This window comes from Sinocyclocheilus anshuiensis, unplaced genomic scaffold (assembly GCF_001515605.1).
Source record: "Sinocyclocheilus anshuiensis isolate Anshui unplaced genomic scaffold, SAMN03320099.WGS_v1.1 scaffold1341, whole genome shotgun sequence".
In the NCBI taxonomy this organism is placed as follows: Eukaryota; Metazoa; Chordata; class Actinopteri; order Cypriniformes; family Cyprinidae; genus Sinocyclocheilus; species Sinocyclocheilus anshuiensis.
This window is the reverse complement of record NW_015553274.1, coordinates 529,146-546,320: the sequence shown is the minus strand read 5'-3', so window position 1 is coordinate 546,320 and position 17,175 is coordinate 529,146. Positions and strand designations below refer to the sequence as shown.

The following is a 17,175-nucleotide window of genomic DNA, read 5'->3' as shown; positions in this document are numbered from 1 at the left end:
TATTTCAATTAACGGAAACCATTTTTAATCATTTTAGCTTTAGTTAACATTAACAACACTGACTGATGAAAAAGTCACTTCAAAATCAAAAGTCAAAACGAAATGTTGTCAATCTATAATGTCACTATTTGAAACAGATCAGTCTATCTATCTATCTATCTATCTGTCTGTCTGTCTGTCTGTCTGTCTGTCTAGCTATCTATCTATATTAGTTTCCCACAAAAACAAAACAAAACAAAAAAATCATTCAAAAGTAATTACAATTCAATAATTACTGAGGCGTTTGGGTATACGATACAATACTGGACAATACAGAATGAATGCCTACAACTTAAACTAGTTGAGCAGCTGCTAAAATAGTGCTACTTACATCTTAGAGCTTACATTAATTTGTTTTAATAACAATAATACGAAGCTAATAGTGTGTATCTGATATTACACTAACGATGGAACATCTACACAGTATTTAATCTGCAGGAAGCTCACAGACACTTTAGCAGTTGGTGAAGTGTGTGGTGGTTTGTCCTAGCAGCAGGCCTGTTTAGGCTTTTCAGGGCACACTGCGGAGGTTGGTGAAGGCCACAGAGAATACAGGGACCATCACGCCTGCTTGTCTCCATCTGTAGCTGAAGCTGGTAATTATAGTTGGGAGAGGCGCCCGCAGCTTGATGCCATCTGCCAGCGGGACGGCAGAGCCAGGCTGAAGCGGGCACAAAGGCCCAGTTAAGTTCCCTTAGCTGTGGCCGACAGGAGGACCAACACCTGCCAGCGAGCCACTGGGTCTCAGGTCTGGTCAGATATGGTGAAAGCAGCAGGTCACATGCAGAAAACCAAGACTAATAGGGTGTTTCGGCATTATTGTATAAAGCAAAACTCCAATAATCGAAGTGAGTGGCTGACTTCACACAAATGTAAAAAAAAGTGAGTCAATAATACCATCTTGTGGCTGAATACATGCAGTGCAACTGAATAAAAGCACAAGAAGCTTGTCAAGCCTTTACTTGAAACGTAAAAACAAGCTTTCAGGACACATTCTCACAACTCTAATTTAACATCCAAGCGAGTGTAATGACAGGAAGACAGCTGTGCTCCTGTCTCTCTCTTTCCTACGTGTTGGCACAGCGTAGTGATCCGCAGTCTGCTGTAGCGCGGCCATGCCCTACCCGTCCTGCGTGTCGCCAGAGCTTGTGTGCGTACCACTGGTAAGCGTACACAGATGGTGCGGGGGGAGCAGCGCATGAATATATGATGCTGGAGGGTGAAGTGTAGCGGGTCGAGGCAGATGCCCACTGGCCCCGCGAGAGCCCCTCTGCTCGGTCAGCCACGGCCCTTAGGCTTCCCACCACATGCTGCAGCAGAACCCCAGCGAAACCTCTCACGCTCTTCAAAAGTGGACGTCGACCTGTTTGATAGAGTATTTAGGATTGATGGAAAACTATGGAATTACTTCTTAGACTTCACGTGGATTTATGTTAAGATTCGCAATCATTTGAAAAGTGGAAACACAGTAGGCCTAGGTTTTTTTACACTGGACTTAACCACACAGCAGTCTAAACCCAGATTTAGAAGGTTTCACACTTGTAATTTAGAGGCGGGTTAGCACTACTTTTTATCGAGAAAACCTGTTCCGTCAAACTTGTGCAGTGAGAAACAATGCGGTGTTACCGTGTCTACGCGCCGCAACAGCTAAGGTCTGTCTACACTGGACACGACAAAGCTACCGACCGTTGAAAATTATTTGAAATTTGTGTGAATACGTCATAAATAGAACGCGGCATCAGTTTACTGTCGGGGATTTGCCGCGCCGCTCGCATCCGGTGTAGATAGGCGTTAGAATGTTAAGGCTAGGTGCGTAGCAATAGACACCCAGTCAAGGAAACACATTTAACGTTTGAGGGGGAAAATGTCAAATGGTGACGATAAGCACTGCGTGAAGAAGAGAGTGTTTTATTCTCACGTTTATGGTCCAAAATCTATTCAGGGGCAATTTATAATACGATGATGTTTTTCATGTTTACATAAAACTAGATGCTTTATGTAAACTGCATGCTGCGTTGATCCAATCAATGATATTGACACCGCAAATATGCAAATTAATTGTTAACCCCGGGTAAAGTATGTGCACTGTAAATCTCTTTCAAACGTAAAAAGCTCCTAAAACGTAAATAATTAGTATTTTTAAGATATGCCAATTCTATGAGGCAATTATACCTCAAACATTAATTTAAAAAATGTGTGCTTTAAAAGTAAAAGTTGCTAAAACTGCTACATACAATCTGTTTATGTGCTTGAATCAGTCTATGGTTGTAGCCCTCACGTAACTAACACTGCTAACCAGAAGAGATGTTATATAGCAGAGATGTGCCTCATTTGTATTCCAAAGAATGGAAGAAATTGAAGTGTCCAACATGGCGGCTCTAGTAAAGGAAGTTCTACCTACAAAATAATTGTTGAGATTTTAGGTATTTCCTTATTCAATTATACAGGAGCTGTATGCACTACAACCAAGTAAGTTTTCAAGATTGGCCGAAAAGTGGGAAGGTGAACTGCCTTGCCTTCAAGTCATGTCGGAAAAATCACATTTATGAGTTGAACACACATGAAAAGCTACCAAGAGTCAGATTTTAAATGGGAAACCCAGAATTTTTTGAGGCCACGAGCTTCCGAGTTAGGGTGTACAATTATGAAAAATATATAACAATTCAGTTCACAAAATCTTCATATAATGAACAAAACCAAAGCAAAACACACCTGATGCAAACTCTTTATTTTGTAGCATAGTTAAAAAATCTTGCTGTATTTTTTTAAAGGTACATCGCAATTTTGCTCCAACCAAACTGATTTTAACGCACCTGACTTTGCAATTACGACTTCCCAGCTTTTAAATACTAACTTCCCAGGACCTGAATGCTAAATCTAAAAACACTACATCTAAATGAGATTCAACTTGAAAAATTGTGCAGTATGACAGTGAAAAGGTACAAAATGTATACTGTTCTGCCCAAAGGCAATTTAATTTTTTATACTTTCTAAAGAGTTGTTCTAATGCACAAGAAAAGCCAAACAACTGCTTTGCAGCATAATAATATATTTAAACATGAAAAACATGCGAGTACACATAATACACATTATTATAAAAAAAAGAATAAAAAATTACAAAACATAAAAAAAAAAAAAGGCATATTTAACAAAGAACAAGAACAAAAACTAGGTGTGCCCTAGTCATCAACCAGTTATTAATGTGCTAGACAATGAACATGTGGGCTTACACATCACATTTGGCAAACTGTTCCTAAAAGTATTACTCCAAAAAATAAATAAATAAAATAAATGCACAACTCCTAGAGTGACCTGAAAAGTAAGAAGTTAAGCCTCACTGGCCTGATTACTCTGACCTAAATTGGCAGGCACATGGTAATGCACGTTGTATTTGGATCTTCAACAGGTTGTGGATAAGACCCGTCTGGGTTGGAAATACAAATAAAAGCCATCATGTGTGTTATGTCAACAAAATGTATCTGTAGATGACATCATTCACAAAGTGAATAAAATATTAGCTTACTTTAATGATACATTTGTGACAGCTCGGTTATAAACAGTGATTGATATGTGACCAGCTGTCTGATACCAGGATAACAAAAAAACCTTTCAGCAACACCCAAGCCTACAAGCTTTGAGAAGGCATCAGGTGACATGTCTGCTACGTCTATGGTGTGTGTACAGTATCTGAGTAGATTCAAATGGAAGAACAATGTTTTACTGTCCTAAGAAAGAGCTTCTAGGAAGCATATAGAAGCAAGTGGCAGACTGAGGCTCATTTGTACCTGCACATACAATTGTCAATTTATATATTTTTATTCCTTATTTACTTGTTCTATTTTTATTTTTTATTATCTGTGTTTTTTGTTCTGTCACTGTCATTCTGTTACACTGTGGAAGCTTCTGTCACGAAAACAAATTCCTCGTATGTGTAAACATACCTGGCAATAAAGCTCATTCTGATTCTGATTCTGATTAGAGCCTCTGCTGGAGGTACAGAAGTGAAACATCCGCGGCCTCCAGCATGCATATGCAATTAGACTGAAAAAAACTGGCTGAGATATTGAGGTTATGTGACTATGCTACAAGAATATTATGAAAGCACTGCTAAGAAATGTATTCCTGTCAAGTGTTTGTTAGGATCTCAGGATAAACAGCATAAAAAATAGCTTAGTTAACCTTAATACCACATCAAGTGAAGAAAAAGTGATGCTGAGAAAAGATACAAGACAATGTAACAAAAGACAAAACAAAAGTGTTTGCTTCCAAACACTACAGATCTGCTTAACTCCAATGGCTCATCCAGTCAGCTTCTCTGCTCCTCTGTAACACCTTTCAATGCAAGTCAGCATATTCAAAAGTGCCATCTCACGGACAGATAAATCTTTTACCAATGCACCTGCAAAGTTGTGCTCAGGAGAACAAGACAGGATCACAGCCGATCCTCTGTCACATGAGTGGAAAGTCACCTCCTGAAGCTGAAATGTTGCTCTAGGTGGGAAGAGGGTCATCGTCGCCACGTCTACACTTGCACTTGCAGCAAAGCACGAAAGGAGTGGCCAGCAAAAGGAAAGGGGAGGCCACTAGCAACAGCAGACCGAAGCCAGCAAAAATCCCAACAACCTGAGCACAGAGGTGACAGATCCAGGGAGAAAAAGAGTACAATTAAGAAAAAAAGAAAGGAGCAAAAAAAATAGAATAAATAATGTGTGCACATTCCTGCCGATTATAAAACCAGTATAGATTGGTCTGTGATGCTTTGACATGTCAAATCAGATGGCATTCAGCCACAGGGGGGCAGTAATGGTTTTGTGATCGTATCTTGGTGTCTGTCCTAGTGCTGCTGGTACTGATTTAGTAAAGAGAAAATCTACATTTCCAGTTCTAAAAATTTTTACAGAACTTTCAAGAAGCAAACATGCTAGATACAATTATATATATATATATATATATATATATAGTATTATTTTTGAATAGCCTATTAGTCTGATGTAGTACTGAATAGTCAAACTGATGGTTTTTCAAAACAAAATATCAGTGTGGTTTTATTTACATACCTGTTGTGCTTTTGAGGATCAGCCACCTCTCTCTCTCTATTGCTGATACAATAAAGTAACAAAAAAGCTCAAATCTCCCTGCACTGTAAAGTAAGGCATTAGCAAGTGTGACACAAGCCACTCTTGTAATAAACACATAACATCTCCCTAATATAGAAACATAAATCATGCCCTGTTGGCTTTTAGAAAAGTTAGGGTTATTTCATGTGAATTGTGTGGGTCAGCTTGTCTTTAGCACTTCAGATCTGCAGTCTAGAGGGATATGGCTCATGTGGTACATACCTGTGTCCGATGCCAGATGACGGAGGCTCTGGAATGACCCAGTTTGTTCTGGCATGGTCCTTTATCATAGTGGATCAGTAAGAAGTCATCCTGAGGAGATGAAGGAGAGATGTTAGCATCAATAAAGTAGTGATGTGCATGAAAAAGATGATTGCCCTGACTTAAAAAAAAAAAAAAATCTCTTTTTTCTGATTGGTTATTGCGGCATTTTGGGCGGTATCTGAGGTCTGATTTATTAGTGATAGACAGCATGTCTTCCAGACCGGCGAAATAAAGTGAAACTGGATTTGAAAGGTCACAGTGATTCTGGAATCAGTGAAAGGCCTGGAATCACTTTGATCATGAAATACAGTTAAGTGCAAGATGTGCAGCGCCAGTCTGTCACATACACGGCATTATAATGAGAACACGATTGTAATAGAATGTTGTGAGTTCTTTGTGCTTTAGTTGCCTGTGTATCAGCGTTGTTGTTACGGAAGGAGTGCATCCACAATGGGAGTTACCCTTTCAAACTAGCATGGTCAAGTTCATGTGCACATTTGTGTCCTTTTGTGTTAATTTTTGATCTTTAGTTTATTTTTTGTCATTTTCTTTCAACAATATACATAACATTATAGCGAGAAAGTTTTTTGCTTTTCTTGCCCATGTTTCAGCACGCTGCTATGGGAAGAGCGCATCCACAGCGGGAGTTACACTCTCTGGATACATCACGTAACTTTGCTTAAGTTCACTTGCATCCTTTTGTGCAGATAGAAGCTGTAATGTTACGTTTATGTTGTGTATCTAGGATATTTTATTAATTTCATAGGATGTCATAGAACGGGCTTCAGTTTACTGGAGTTGATCTCTTCAGCTTCACCTCATGCAGCTATTCCTTTTAAAAGTTTCTTTTTCAATAACACTGATGCGTCATAATCTAGCAGTTATTTTTTCTAGCCATATGTTCATGTTTTCATGTCATATTTTTATGTCAACATTCATTTTCGCAACAGTCTTAAAATATTTTCATTATCTCCATGACTGACACACCCCGCCCCCCGCACATGCCCCGGCCCCCGAGTACTCATTTTTTGAGACCTATCAATGATCGAAACGAGAAACTGAAAAAAATGCCCAACTCTACAATTAAGATGAATGTGAGATACATGGAGAAGCAGCACTTAGAAACTCCAACAATATATTGGTCTAACCAAGCACATCTGTACTGGAGGAATAAGACATGTAATAAGACATCCCAATAAAAGTTCTACTTTTACAGTAAATAGTATAAACTTTGTTAAAATAATAATAACAATAAGAAGAACAAAGTGAAACCGGTCATACTGCATAAACAACTTACATCTAATGACTCCAAGCAGTACCAGCAGAAGGCGTGCTTGCAGTTCTTACACATCATCTGGGCACAGCCTTCATCTCTCTCAATGTACACTTTACATTTAGGACAGCGTTTGATCGGAGCCTCGTCCTCCTCACTCTTGAGGTTGGAGCTGAAAGAGGGGAGATGAACATGCAACAGAACAGGTCATGACTCATGAGTCTCATGTTCAGTTTCATCAAGGCTATTTGAATACCTCTTACATTGAAGTGTCAGGTTCAAAAGAAATAACGTTTCCTAATGTTCTGAAATATGACTAAAATTATACAAAAATTTTAACTTGCTAACATGCTTTAACTGTATATAAACAAAAGTTTGGGGTAGGTAAGATTGTGCTCACCAAGGCTGCTTTCATTTGATCAAGAATTCAGTAAAACAGTGATATATTATTTCAATTAAAAATTATATTTTAATACATTTTCAAATGTCATTTATGTCTGTGATGGCAAAGCTGAATTTTCAGCAGCCATTACTCCAGTCTTCAGTGTCACATGATCCTTAAGTAATCATTCTAATATGCTGATTTGCTGAACGTTGTAGTTTCCACCATGATTTTGCTGAGATTAAACTGAATCCAAACAGAAATGTTACTAAAATGAATACCAGTCAGTTCCTGAAAAGTGTATGCATAATTTGTTGAGGGATACTTCAATAATATCTGTATACTGGACTTTTATTAGGGGAGAGAAACCTATTAAAAGAATCTGAAGGCAAGATAAGGGGTTATTTTTGTTTTTACATAATGAGCTGCACCACAGAAACAAGATTTCTGCTGTGAATGCTCCATGATTTGATGCTGAGGGTTTAAAGTACACTAGTACCCGTTTTCCACAGGCAGGAAGGTGGTAATTGGCAGGCTCTCCTGACACGCGTGGCCGGTGGGGCAGTCTGCCCTGCAGGTGGAGCAGAAACGCAGACTGCACTGAGGGCACTGCACCGGCTGCGGCAACTGCACCTCTGATTCATTCAGCTGGCACACTGCTTGGCATGAGGATGATGGGCACCAAGTCCGACAAGGATCCAGAAGCACCTCTGCAAGGAAAAACAAACAGCATATTTGAAATGATGACCCGTTTGATTTGATCTACAACTACTTCAGACATTTACATTCCCGGGTTTGACATGAGGTATCAAATTTTATTTTGACAAAAGAGGTTGATGTATAAACACATACTGTTAGTTTGTATGTTGTAAGAACTTCCTCCCCAGTGAAAAAAACTAAGATGCAAAAAAGCTCATTCTGAATGAAACATTTAACATCAGAACATCAATGTTCTGATCACTTTATGTTGCACAGTTCTGTGTAAAAGATTTATGAATGTGTCAATCTGATGCAGGCTTTTCAAAGAGGCTGCTGTTGAAAGATGTAGCTGTTAAAATACTATATTAGACATGACAAAACTCACACAGGAACAAAAAAACTCATCTTGCAGGAACAAAGCATTATTAATTTCCAAATATAATGCATTTCTTAGAGGCACATTAGCAAAAAAAACAAAAACAAAAAAACAGACACGAAGAAATGATTGAAAATGTGTGTAAAAGCTAAATTAGAACTATGTACTTCATGAAACTCTCAGGAAAACTCACCTCGCTCAAACTGGAGTCTCTTATAATGCTGCATGACCTCGTTAGCCACCATAAACTCAATCTACATCAGAAAAAAAAAATATAATAATTTAAGCAAGACAGGAGCAAGTGACAGTGGGTGAGAGACTGTCTTGATACTTTAAACTCAGCAGTTATTTCTAGTCTTCAGAAAAATGACAAATTTTAAGCAAGCTTACCTCGTTTTCCAGCAAATGTCCTTGTTTTGGGCAGGTAGAGTCTGGACAGCTAATAGCCGTTTCAAGGCCTTCTTTAATGAGGAGTTCAACATATTGCTTCAAGCACTGTAAGAGACAGATTCTTATTTTTGTTATCTTTGAAATAAATAACGAGACAAGTGCTGCCTGTGGTTGTTTCCACCCACAATCCATCACAGCATTCTGCTGAGACAACATCCAAGAGCTGCTTGTAGAGAACAGGCCAGTTTGACCAATATCAAGATTCAAGAAGCTAATGCATCGCAAAAACAACTATCAAAGCATTAGTATCGAATTATATGTACACATACTAAATTATACAGTCCATATTTGGAAAAAAAAAACAACAGTAACAGGATCACCAGCTCCTGTATGTTTTGTGCATTTACATTACTGTATTTCCACTTGTGAAAAGACTGTCAAACAATTTGTTGGATTGCACACTGCTGCAAAACACACTGGAGGGCTACTGAAGACACAGCCCTTACCAGACTGCAAAATATGCACTGGCACTGGGAGATGGTGGTCATCTGTTCCAGGGGAAACTCTCCCAGGCACAGTTTACAGGACAGAAGGGGCGCCAGGTCCACGTCCCAGCTGGGTTCGTAGCGAGAACTGCTCATGGTACACGGATCTGGGACGCTACAATACAGACAGAAAGCATTAAAAAAACAGCTAATGCAGTTAATAAATATCATACTGTTTTATCGAAGAAAAAAAAAAAACTACAAAATATAATCAATTATAAATGCAACAAGTGAATTTAGCCATCACTACAAATGTAACTTTAATACAATAATATACTATTACAATGTTTAATAATATTTTAAATTTTTTATATTTTCAGTTTTCATTTGGTGCTTTTGTCATTTTTATTAGTTTTTGTATATAGCATTTATTTTTTATATTTATAATTAGCTTTAGTTTGTTTTTATTTCAGTTTTATTAATTTTAGAACTTCAATAAACTTTGTTCGGGTAGCTGCCTGCAACATTTATTTTTCTTTTATGTTTTTAAAGTTTTATTTTATTTCAGCTTCATTTCAATTACCTAAAACATTTAATAATAGTTTTAGTTTACGATGATCACATTATAACGAACAGTAAGAAATTAATATTAATTCTGAGATTTGCTAAAAATTACTTTGACAGTGTTTTTAAAGATTAACTTAAAGTGAGCATTAGATGACAACAAAGGTAATCTAAAGGTAAAAATAATGGGGAGGAAGACACTTACCATTAAACTAGATTTGGGGTATCTCACTCCTTATCTATTAAAATATTTGGTCTGCCACAAGAGTTTTCCCTTAAGAGAGCTTCCGCTGTTTGCTAAGGGCTTGTCCAATCAGTCAATGGCAAGTATGCCAGTATCCCTCAGTACTGCTGCCAGGCAACCCAAAGAAAACTAATGACTGTCTCTACTGGAGTGCCCTACAGAACAGACTCCCTCAGAGAGTACGAGCAACACAGCAGCCTGCTAAAAACAAACAGACCTCTGCAAAATACACTGTATGCGCAAACTTTCAAAGCACCTTCACAATATGGCACAGCAAAACTTTTGCTCCAAAAGTTACTAAAATGTAACGTGATTCACTATACCACCTCATCACGCACTAGTACACACCATCACAAGCTGATAGAATTAATTGTTGAGGAACATTCAGATGATCTAGTTAGTATGCTTCCGCACAGCAGATATCTGTGTAGGTGGAGACAGATGGAGACTCATGTGCTTGCGCCTGCAGTATCTCATTGTGTTGTGGTGAGAATAGTCGACAGCCCAAACAGCAAAAGGCTCTCAGCAGGCTGTTCGTCTCTGTTTGGGCCTCTCACCTCCGTCAGCACACCCACACAGCCTTAACCAGCCACAGTAACTCATATGTCATATGTAAAGCCACGTGTAGTGGTGAAATTATTCTGTCCTTTATGATTGTTGCCTGTCAAATACGTCCCCAGTGAGATGTTGGGTAAAAACCAAGGCAGACTGTGAGACATCAACAGTTTTTGTATGATGTACATCTTAGGACAGTGCGGATGTGGTAATCACAGCTCTTTCTGACATCCTCACCTTGTGTACCACACAAATGAAGAAAATTAAATGTTGTATGGAGTCTTTCATTGACTGCTCATTCTCCAGAGCAAACGAGGCAGTGCTGGTAATGTGAAGAGAACGCAATTTAAGACTTCTCTTTCTCTGACAAACACACTGCATCAAACGTCACCACTTGCTGTGCACCAAATTGGTTCTTCATTAGACAGTTGTCATAAGAGCAGTTACACTGTAGGACTGCAAACCAAAATGTCTGATTCTGTCAGAACTTCATTGGATGCCCATATACATGATACATCACAGCAGCATTTAAATGCATCTCACTGTGAATGCAACACTAAACGATAAAAGACTGCAGAGTTTGCCCTACTATGAAAGAAATCTTTCTCGATTACCAAAATTGGTCTCAAACATAAAACTGGTACCCACATTCTTGCAGCATAGCCTTAATACATCAAATCTCATCAGGCGCAACTATATTATATTGGCGTGAGGGATGGGCAATAAGGTTATCCAATGGCCAGACAAGTTTTAATCTTTCCTCCCCAGCACCCTGCCACTCACATGAGACAATCGTCTATTGTAGTCGCAATGGCCACTTTCTACAATCCGATAAATACCCAATGGATGCTGTTTGTTTTTCCTTGCAGAGGTGCTTCTGGATGCTTGTCGGACTTGGTGCCCATCATCCTCATGCCAAGCAGTCCCACCCTATATTTTTTCTGATTAGATGAATCGTGGATATATGCAACCACAATAAGGAAGGAAAGTCACAATTTCCTGTTCATGACAACTAGGAGATAATGAACATAATGGCTCATTTAAACCAAGTCCACTGTTGACTGGAGCTCTTTCTCCATGAGTCAGGAAGGGAAGGTCAGGAAATACCCTATAACTGTATCACGTACAGCAGTTTGGCACAATGAACTCCTCATAGGGTCCAAGATGAGTACAGAAAGCGTCCAACAGTTTGGCACTGTAATTGAACTTTTCTATCTGCTGACGGAGGTAATAGTCTGAACTAGTTCTTAAGCACATTTTCTTGTAGTGTGTGCACATTTAAAAGTGCTCACAGATCACTTCAATAAAGAAGCGGGTTTTGCTCAGTTTTGCAAAAAGCATCAGGGCTCCGGAGATGCCAATATAGCTTTCATCTAAGCTTTTAGCACAAGTTTGAGTAAAATTATATAACGAATGATAAAGGTCTTGCATAAGATCTATTTTTAATCTATCTAGGTTAAAACCAAATGAAGATTCTCAAGTGTCGCTCCAACTGTCTTTTGTGAGCAGGGTAAAAACAGTTTAGTTATAGTCAAGACCTTTGGTTGAAACATTAAAACACATTATCTGTCATTAATGAAAACAATGTAAGTATAAACTCAAAGTGTCAGTATTTAAAATCAGCACATTTAGCTGAAAGACTAGCAAAACTGTTTAGAGAAGTAACGTTATTACTTTTGGGTTAAAAATAACCCACAGTTGGGAGGGTGCTATGTTAACCCATAGTTGGGTTACTTGTTGGGTTATTTTTAACCCAACATTTTTTAGTGAGTGTGTACCACACAAATGAAGAAAATTAAATGTTGTATGGAGTCTTTCATTGACTCTACTGCGTCACTTGTGGACGCGAGTTCACGACAGTACCATATACGCGAGCGCGTGACGGCGAGCCACACGCTCGCGTCATGATACTGTCGTGAACGCGCATCCACAAGTGACGAGTAGAGACGAAAATGTGGAATAAAGTCGTTATTTTTGTTTTCTTTGTGCAAAAAATTCTCGTAGCTTCGTAACTTTACAGTTGAACCACTGATGTCACACGGACTACTTTGTCGATCATCTTGGTTCTTTTCTGGACCTTGAACGTGGTAGTTACATTGCTGTCTATGGGAGGGTCAGAGAGCCCTCAGATTTCATCAAAAATATCTTAAATTGTGTTCCGAAGATGAACGAAGGTCTTACGGGTTTGGAACAACACGAAGGTGAGTAATTAATGACAGAATTTTAATTTTTGGGTGAACTAACCCTTTAAACAAGCATAACTGTGCTAGTCAGACTTCTGCTAAGAGAAAGACAGTGACTGAGACAGAGAGAAAGAGAGTTTTTGCATTCACAGTAACTTGATAAATTAGGACCATGATAAAATCAGGCCTTTCATGAACTTGGCTATATGGACATGGAAACTAGTGCCTAACAAAAAATTAAATATATTGCTAATGTTCTCAGTCACTGTATTTGGAGCAGTCTTCTGAGGTTGAACAGTTCCCTCTAAAGCGATCACTCTGACTCACTATCATGCTGTTTCAATTTAAAGGAATTTTCTAATCTAGAGGGCTGTTGCAACCAAATTGAACCATTGAGTTGAATTTGAGAACTGAATCCGTCAGCTTCATGAATAAATCATTCAGACTGCTTTTGTGAACTGGATCAACCGATTCACTGCACCAGTCCTTTTTGACTTTTCAATTTTAGACCAAAATGACTGAGTAAATGCTGATAGAATCTTCATTTTTGGTGAACAGTTTATTGCTTTTAAATTGTTACGACAATGATAAAATGATAAAAGATTTTGCGCAGAAGTGTGGCCATGTGGGAATAGACAGCAGACAAATTCTGAAGGGAAAAAAAAAGCAAGCACATGTATCCTCATTTAGAACAGTGTGGTCTGAAATCATCTCTGCAAGGCAGTCTACAAGTCAGAGGGAGCTGAGCGTTCCTGCCAAGCACAGGATGTGAGCTCTGCCCAAGGAAACAGCAACACTTCCTGTTTTTGCCATATGCATAGCTAGGAGCACAGACCTATGCTGTGACTGAGAACTAGTATAACAGTACACGGGTCAAAGACGTTAAGGTGTCCGCATCAAAATAAATGTACAAAAGTGATTTTATGTCCATAGAAAACACATTAAATGTAAGTAAAGTGTCTACTTTTAAGGTTTCAAATAAGTTTTTGGAGGATAAAATGTCAAAATTTGGTTGAAATAATGTTACATTGTCATTCAGTGTAACAATATTTATGTAAAAATTCAAACAACAAGCTTATTCTGACGTGTACATATTAAAACATATAAAAGAATAAGGGAGCATATTACATTTGATTGTGTTTTAAATGAGTAAAAAATTCTTACTGAATAATGGGCAAAACCTAGGATGATAGTGGCAAATTTTAAAAATGTAAAATTACAACTAATTAGTATTTGGGGTGAAAGTAATTAGTCTTTTAATATGTCATAAATTGATTTTTGTTGTAAATATGCCTGACAAGACTGTTACACTGAATGACATTTTAGTGGGTCTCTTCTCAGGGAAATCAGGGAAAAATGTATGATATTTATTTTTTGCTCAGAAAAACAAAAACAAAATTGCAATTAAATTAAACAGAAAACTTTACACATTTGTTGGGGAAAAACAAACACAATTTAAAGCAGTATTACACTTGTTGTTATGCTTAAACCCTTTTTTGTCTTTGACCCACACACAAAATAAGTTTTTGTTTGTATGCCAAAAAAGCTTATCTACACCAAAATGTGCAAAATTCTGTTTTACATTTTGAGTAATCACATAAATAATATTTTTCCTGTTCATCTGCAGAAAGTTCAGAACAAGATGTTTTTCTTTAAAATCTTTTCTCTCAAAAAAAAAAAAAAAAAGATACTGATGACACAAAGGAAATCTTGATCAAAATATGCACACACCAACAGCCATGCAACATTCCATTAATAATATTTTGGTTTATACCACAGTGTAATTTAATCATTTAATGAGAAGATGTGGGTAATAAGATTACGTGTTATAGAAGTCTAATCTCACAAACAAGGATCTGACATCATTAGTAAGTGTTAGTAAAAATGACAAATCGCACTGTGCACCAGAAAGCACTGGGAAAGCTCAAGAGGTGAATCTCTACAGGGCTTGTTCCATTTCAGTGTAGACAACATGATCTAAAGAGGATTTAACAGTTTACTTGAATGACTGGGATCAAAGGATTTGTAGCAGTTCAAAAAGCACACCCAACACCCATTATCTCTGAGAAAATATAAACCAATGAAGGAATACAGAGAAAGAGGAGAAGCTTGTCTTTGTGTATTCTCTGTTCTCATAAGTGTCTACGAAGTTTGAGAAATCAATACTTGAAACGTGTCCAAAGGTTTTGAAAGTAGGTTGCTTTTTACTTTTTTGGTGAATTTGTTATCTCTGTTTTAAAGTCACTGGCCTGTGGCCTCATTAGCTCTGAGATTAACCTACTTCGTTGGGATTCCTTCTACTGATCTGTTCACTTCAGATCAAGTGCCATTTATTGTTCTTTTGATGTCGGGTTATCTTTTTTTTTTTTTACAGAATTTTAGCAGAAAAGCCACAATTCTGTGACACGACCTCAGAGTGAACCCATGCTATCCAGACCAAGCTCTTAGAAGCTGTACCTGTACGGTTCCTAACTGTACTGTATCTAGGACATGGTTTCCCAAACTGGGGTTCATGAAGAAGATAAAAATCACGAGTGAGCTGAAATAATTCATTAAATCATAAAAATGTTAAATAAATTAAAAATGAAATACTTTATTTGTTTACCTGCAGGTCGTGTGAATATTATACAAAATCAGAGAACCATGAACTTGTGAATGTGCTGTTAATTTATTATATATAAAATATTAGGCCGTGGGGGTCAAACATAAGGCCCGTGAAGGAGCCCAATCTGGATGATTTTCAATTAAAAAAAAATTTAAATTAAAAGACGTTAAATAAAACACTCTAGTACATTTTGCGTATCTGTATGATATTCATAATATTCTACTTTTAGCCACAGCAGGACGGATAAAAATGTGTGTTGCATGTAACAGCTCACATCTTAAAGTTGCAAATGAACCAGACAGCGTTTTATGTTTACGCGGCGCGATGCAACACAACGTGTAAAAAGACCGTATAAGTCATTATAATCAGTGATTATGTCACCACTGGATCCAACAAATGCCTCGTTTGTAATGGGTTTTAATGTTTATGTCTCGTAGCTCCGGCCGGACACGGCATCAACAGTATGGTGAGGGGCGTAACATTTCCGTCACACGCTTGAGGTATTCGGCCAATCACAACGCACTGGATAGCTGGCCAATCACAGCACACCGCGCTTTTCAGACCGATGAGCTTTGTAAAAATAGACGCGTTTCAAAAAGGCGGGGCATAGAGGAGAAACAATAATGTACAGTATGTGGAAAATAATGTTTTTTTAACTTTAAACCGCATAAACACATTTCATTACACCAAATACACAAAATTATGTTTTTAGCAGCATCATATGACCCCTTTAAAGAACACACACTATGTGGAAATTGTGTGACAACAGTTCCAGTTAATTTTTACCTAGTTTGTACGAGTCACTCATGAGAACATGGACAGGTACAAAAATAAATATTACTCTTAAATGTGAATTCCTCAACCACTGAATATTTATTACACATGCTAAGATACAATAATGCTCATTTGATTGTCAACGTTTGACTGCGAAGGCAGCCTGTGACTAAATCACACATTCAAACAGTTTTTTATGCCGTATAGGAAAATAAAATACAAAAGGTGATGCTTAGTCCGGTCAGACCCCTAAATGATCTGACACCCCTGATGTGGGCTGATATTATGCTCCACTAGACATCAATACACCTGACATTCTGAAGTTGGTGATCAGCATGCAGTGAGTCACCTCAGTCTCTTGTCCAAATGAAGAGATGCTAAACAGCTCCCAGATTTGAAAATTCATAAAAAACACATTAGTAGGCTAATCTATTTATTCAAGCATCAATAATAATTCACCTACCTGTGCTAAGACGTTAACAAATCCTTGACGTAATATTTAGTGTTTGTGTGCGTATAGAGCAGGAAGACTGAAAGCTGGCAGGCACAGTTTGTTCCGGACATGGGAAGTCCCTGTGCATTTCATGAAAGGGACATTCAGAGCTGAAAAGCTGTACTACGGTAATGCCCCTCTTTCATGCTCAGCCCACTTCTGTAACGTCACACTCGGCTCAATCAACTTCCCCTCTCTTTATCTTTATGTCTGAACATCCCAATTTAGGTTTAAGGCATCAATCTTCACGTTAATCAAATGAATGCACAAGTTTTCACAATGAAAACTCCAATCCCTTTTAATAACAGGTTTCTACACACTACAGGTTAGATTTATCATTCTTGCCAAAGAGCACTTAATTTAATAAGTAATTCATTTCATAACTGGCTGCCAATAAAAAGATCAGACACTACAATATATCTAGAGATCAATACTCAAATCAAGTTTGATCTGGGTCACTCTCAGATTGGCCACAGACCAAAATAAGCAACAAATGCCAAGGCTGTGGCTGCTAGTTGAGTCAAACTAAGCGGAAAGGCTTTGTTGGAGTCTATATGCATGAATAGGGCACATGTCCAACTCAGCTCTGCTCTTCTACAGTGGACTGAGGACCGGAAGAAAGCATTGTCAGCCTGATAAAATCTGAAATAAATTGTGTTTGTGTAAGCTGGATGTGAACCACACTTGTGGTTACAGGTAGGGTTATTATCATTAACTAAGACCAAAACTATT

General features: G+C 38.0%; 1 protein-coding gene across 4 annotated transcripts in view; it reads right to left on the bottom strand.

The window, feature by feature from the left end:
- Positions 1–4,015: 4,015 nt before the first annotated feature.
- The window catches only part of LOC107668259 (probable E3 ubiquitin-protein ligase RNF144A-B), a 14,603-nt gene continuing 1,443 nt past the window's right edge, over positions 4,016–17,175 (bottom strand). Inside the window, exons 2-9 of one of the 4 annotated variants that reach the window (XM_016460075.1) lie at positions 16,265–16,344; positions 9,047–9,200; positions 8,541–8,645; positions 8,344–8,404; positions 7,575–7,785; positions 6,718–6,865; positions 5,379–5,468; positions 4,016–4,662 (exon numbers count right to left, since the gene is read on the bottom strand). In XM_016460075.1, coding sequence (XP_016315561.1) covers positions 4,531–4,662; positions 5,379–5,468; positions 6,718–6,865; positions 7,575–7,785; positions 8,344–8,404; positions 8,541–8,645; positions 9,047–9,200; positions 16,265–16,287 — 924 coding nt within the window. In that variant the 5' untranslated portion in view covers positions 16,288–16,344 and the 3' untranslated portion in view covers positions 4,016–4,530. Of the gene's footprint in view, positions 4,663–5,378; positions 5,469–6,717; positions 6,866–7,574; positions 7,786–8,343; positions 8,405–8,540; positions 8,646–9,046; positions 9,201–16,259; positions 16,345–17,175 lie in introns of those variants that run through there. The other 3 variants (XM_016460078.1, XM_016460077.1, XM_016460076.1) reach the window with 3 other exon arrangements.